The 4,931-nt window shown below is 41.4% G+C and overlaps 1 protein-coding gene across 1 annotated transcript; it reads left to right on the top strand.

Moving 5' to 3' along the window:
- The first annotated feature begins 2,901 nt into the window (after positions 1-2,901).
- LOC149951615 (uncharacterized) lies at positions 2,902-4,680 on the top strand. Its single transcript, XM_090169622.1, has one exon. It carries the CDS (start codon positions 2,902-2,904, stop codon positions 4,678-4,680), a length of 1,779 nt encoding a protein of 592 aa, XP_090025748.1.
- Positions 4,681-4,931: the final 251 nt, after the last annotated feature.

Consider the following 4,931-nt stretch of genomic DNA (forward strand, 5'->3'; position numbering starts at 1 on the left):
TATCGTATTTTCATATGGTATATTTAATTTTAAGACAAAGTTTTATAGATTGAAATTTAAACCTTTGTCACGTGTCTTAGAGAAAAAGCAATTTAAAAATGTTTCTGAAGTTAATTTGATCCAGAAATATTTAAATTTAGCGTTAGATAAACAACTAAGCTTCCGACAATTTGGTAAAGTAAGATCAAGTTTCAAATATTAAAAGAACGTGTAACGCTAAAAATTATTAAGCCTAAGTATTCTATTTCACATTGTGAGATGATTGTTTGGTTTTACTTTTTCCCACATTCTTAAATTTATAGCTCCGTTTACGAATTCTCTTCCGCGAGCTCATCTACCTACCTGGACAGGTGTTTTTTGGGCCTATATTAATGTCAATACATTCCTTTTGCCATATCTTATATTTTGTGAGGATTCGTGGAAATTCGACTATCCATTCGGCAGGGCGAAAATATAATTGCTATCACCCTGTCAACTTATGTTTTTGCTATTTTTCATTCTGCTGAACATTCGCAAATTTATGAGTGACGCTATTCTGGCACCATATCTCGTCATAAATATTTTGGGAGTGATGTGCGGGTCACCCTTTGATGGTGCGCGACACCGGGGTCGATCCCACGGTGTGTGATTGGAAGACGTTCCAAGTGCGGGATTCCTGTCAACGGTCACGATTGGTGCGAACAAATGACGTTCCAAAATGACCACGTGACCTCCAGTAGCGCCGCCAGCGGTAGGCACAAGTAGGCACGTGCCTACGTTGAAAATTTTGGGCCTACTTAGGGCCTCCAATTTAAGAAAAGGTGCCTATACTTTAGGCCTCCAATTTACGAAAAAGGTGCCTTCTTGGGGCCTAAAATTCATTGATAAGATCACTAGTTTTTTTATTCCTGAAGACATTATTTTTACCAGAGTTTCATTTCATTTTGTGCGCTTCTTCGAAGCAGTTCTCTACATTTCGAGCCTTTCTCAGTCAGATAATTTAGTGTCGTTTTTGTTTAAATATTTTTGGCAAGTGCCGACTTCTACCTCCTAGAGGCTTAAAGAAGCCGTACTGCGCTTGTTTTAAATAAAAACATGTCGGGCTAGTTTATATTAAATAAAAAATGCTGTTATCAAAGCAGTTGGAAGGTCGATTTGAGGGGTAGTTGGAATCTTTGAAGCCACAGATATCTTTGAAGGCACAGATACCTTTGAAGGCACAGATATTGCAAATGTTTTAGAATTAAAGAGTTATTTTTTGGAATTATTTTAAAAAGCAAAATATATTTCTAAAATAATTTCCATCAATTTTTCCTCACCTTTTATATATTTTAAAACCCTTTACTTAAATTTGAGCCTTGAAACTGTAACAGTAAACTGAGAAAATTTTAAATTGTAAAGGAGTACGCGTGTTTAGTTCAGAATTATGTATATTCTAGTGGAAATATTTAAAATGAATTTTAAAATCGGCCGCCATGGATATAAAATAGGGCTGTGGGATAAAAAAAAAGAAAAAGACATACTACGAGCTGAGTTATTTTGCTTGATAAGGCACTATATTTTAGAAACGCTTATTTCTGGCATTAATTTTCAATGCTATAGACCAAGGCTATAGACGCAGTGCTTCCATATGCGGGGAATTTTTCCTTTTTCCGGAATTTTTCAACCTTTAGAAACGCTAAAAGGGAATAATGCAATTTAAGTGGGAAAACGGGAAAAACGATGGAAATTTAATAAAGGGTCATTATAAAAGTAATGAAAGTAACGATCTAAATATCTAAAGCACTTTTTGAGGATATGTTTATGCAAAATTATTCAAATGTAAGTAATTTTGTAATAAATAAAACCTTAAATTTTGATTCATTTTCAGAATTAATCTGAATATCTATATAAATTAGTATTAAGAGCGAGGGATACAAAATGGAAATTTCTAGGTCAAAAACGCGAAAAACGGGATTTTTCATTTAATGAAATTATCGCAATTATATCAAATGTGGAAGCCCTGTATAGACGTCTGCTATGCTGTCGTAACTGGATTCTGCAGTTTTGTGTTTCAAACCTAAGAATATAATACTCTTACATTGCCGGGAGTAGTGGCGTACTCCTGTAATCCCACGCGTCTGGGAGGCAGAGTTTGTGGTTGGCCGTTTGAGGAAGACCATCAATCCCCCAACGGTTGGTCGGAATACTTCCGCCACGGGTGTCCTCACCCCTGTCCCCACGTATCGGCCCTAAATGGGTCGGAGTGTGCAATAACTGGTGGCTTTACCGGGGAGTCGGGGTCCGGCTCTTGTAACCCATAAGAGCGGTGGCGCACTGGGAGATGTTAGCTTCGATCAAATGGTCCTATCTCCACCTCCGACTTCGGTCAGGTTTGGGATGGATACTGAGCTTCGGCTCAGGCTAACGGAGAGGGTCCGTGCTGTGTGCTCGTCGTTCCCCATTAGGAGCTCTCTCCAAAGGGTTTGACTCCTTACCTGTGTAGGTAGGGTGTCGGCTGGAGTTGCTACAGCACCATTCTTAATCCCACTGCTGTGTGCGAAGTGGGGATTGGTCTACCCATTGCTGCACCTTCTGCTGGGTTTATTTGTCAAAGGTGCGACCATCAGTAGTAGGGTACTACTACCCATGCTGAATTTGTCACCTGTCCGGGCTAGGTGGACGCTGGCGTAGGGCACTATGATAATAGGCCTCCGGTGGTATGGTCTCTGTTACTAGGTACACCGGGCTATAAATTCTGACACACTGTCTCCACGTATCCCCCCGTTGGCGTGGCCTTTACACATATCTCGCCCTGATTATTCAAATGGACGAAAGGACTGAATTGTCCCACACGTCACAATCGACTAAAAATACTCGTACTTGTAATTTATAGCCACGAAGGCAAAGTGTAATTTATAGCCACAAGGAAATATAAATAGAATGGGGTACAGTGTTCTGTCGAGACTTCAACAGGTTGCTTGTCCGAAAAATCTGTACTACTTGTACAAGAGCTTTCTGAGCAACAGAGTCGCTTCAATTGATATAGGCGGTAGTGTTCTTAGTAAGTCGCTCACCAAAGGGTGCCCGCAGGGGTCTTGTAGCGGACCCCTACTCTTTAATTTAGTGATGGATGGCGCTCTGAGTCGGGTTTACCCGGCTGCGAGTGCTATTCAGGCCTTTGCGGATGATCTACAGGCGATGGTCTGGAGTTCTTCAAGACGTGGTCTTGAGGTCCTCGGTAACGAGGTTCTGGATACTCTCAATAGTTGGAGCACAATTTATAAGTTAAAGTTTTGTGCAAAGAAGACCGTTGCTATCACTTTTGCTAAGACAAAGGTGATGGAGCGGCTTCCAATTTTTTCTCTCAACAACGAGAGAATCCTTAATGTCAAGACTGTTAAGATCTTGGGCGTTACCTTGGACCAAACTTTATGCTTCTTGCCTCACTTAGAGGAGGTCAAGAACAGGGTTACTCGTCTTGTTCAGTCCATTGCCTGCTTTGCAAAGGTCGAGTGGGGTCTTGATTATAGAGCCTTGAGAGTGGTATACAAAGGCTGTATTGAGCGTATTGTCACCTACGGTGCTGGCGCATGGTGGCGCGAGGCGGAGAATTCTTTAATGGTTCGAAAGCTCAGGTCAATCCAACGGACGGCAGCTCTAAGAGTCTGCTGTGCTTATCGTACTATCTCTACCGATGCGTTATTGGTAATTACCAACTTAACCCCAATAGAGTACATTGTAAGTGAGGAAGCAACCATTTTTAGGTCATTTTACCAACAGATGGGCGCTAAACACTGCGATTACAATGTTGTAGGTGGAAATTTTCTTTACCCGAGTGACCCTTGGATCCGCCATCCTGCCTCTCGTGTAGAGATTTGTCGTGGAGACGCTCTTCCCACTGATGCAGGACTTGAGATCTTCTCCGATGGTTCGCTGTCGGAAAATGCCGCAGCTGCGGCATTCGTAGTCTATTACCAAGGTTTGGAACTGGTGTCAAAGACTTTTCGTCTAGACATCTGTTATAAACCTAGTATTTTTTATATTGAGCTTTACTCCATATTGGAGTGCATTAAGTGGTTCACTAGGGAGCGACCCCACGATGAAGAGGTAACTATCTTTTCTGATAGTCTTTCTTCCCTACGGGCCATTGGAAATTCTTCCAACCCTAATGGTATGTGTGCAAACATAAGGGATTTGATTCTTAATCATGGCGCCAAAATCACCCTTAATTGGGTTAAAGCACACAGTGGTATTTTGGGTAACGAGAGAGCGGATGCGCTGGCCAAGGGCGCATTATTAAATCAGGTGGTTCACTCTATTAAACCCGAAAAGGGTAGTATTAAAAGTATTTTGAGGGGCATTACCAAGAGGTATTGGCAGAGAAGTTGGAGCGACAGCACAAAGGGCATTGTTACTAGGAATTTTATTCCTAGAGTGGGTGACAATGGTGTCAACCCTAACCACTTCTCAACGCAGATTCTTAGCGGTCACGGGAAATTCCCTAGTTACTTGCATGGTTTAGGTCATGTGCTCAGTCCTGCTTGTGTCTGTGGGTCAGAGACAGGCAATTCTGAGCACTACTTAGCTAATTGTCCTCTTACACTCCATCTGGTCCCTAGAGCCAACTTCGGAGATATGAATCTCACAGACAAGATGATTGTTTTCGAGAAAGTCATGCGCTTTATAATCAGTCACTTCGGGGACTTATGTCCAGGTTGATGACTGGTTTTTTTATTGTCTTTTAATTCTACACTTCCGTTTTACTTTATTTTACTTTCTTGCCCTGTATTGGGCTTTTATAAGTGTTGTCCAGGCTTGCCCTGATTAGGTTTTATCTTTATTAAAAAAGAAAAATAGTGGGACTTATGCACTCATTTCACCATTCCTTACAAATTAATTTGTAAATTTAGTGGTACCCCCCGTAGTGCCTAGCGGGACGGGGGTATACAAATCAAGAATTAAATGTCCCC

Source organism: Leiobunum rupestre, chromosome 3, assembly GCF_980474605.1.
Source record: "Leiobunum rupestre chromosome 3, qqLeiRupe1.1.hap1, whole genome shotgun sequence".
In the NCBI taxonomy this organism is placed as follows: Eukaryota; Metazoa; Arthropoda; class Arachnida; order Opiliones; family Sclerosomatidae; genus Leiobunum; species Leiobunum rupestre.

Excerpts from the sequence above, each read along its gene's own strand:
- LOC149951615 (XM_090169622.1), top strand. The coding sequence starts at position 2,902 with ATGGGGTACAGTGTTCTGTCGAGACTTCAACAGGTTGCTTGTCCGAAA.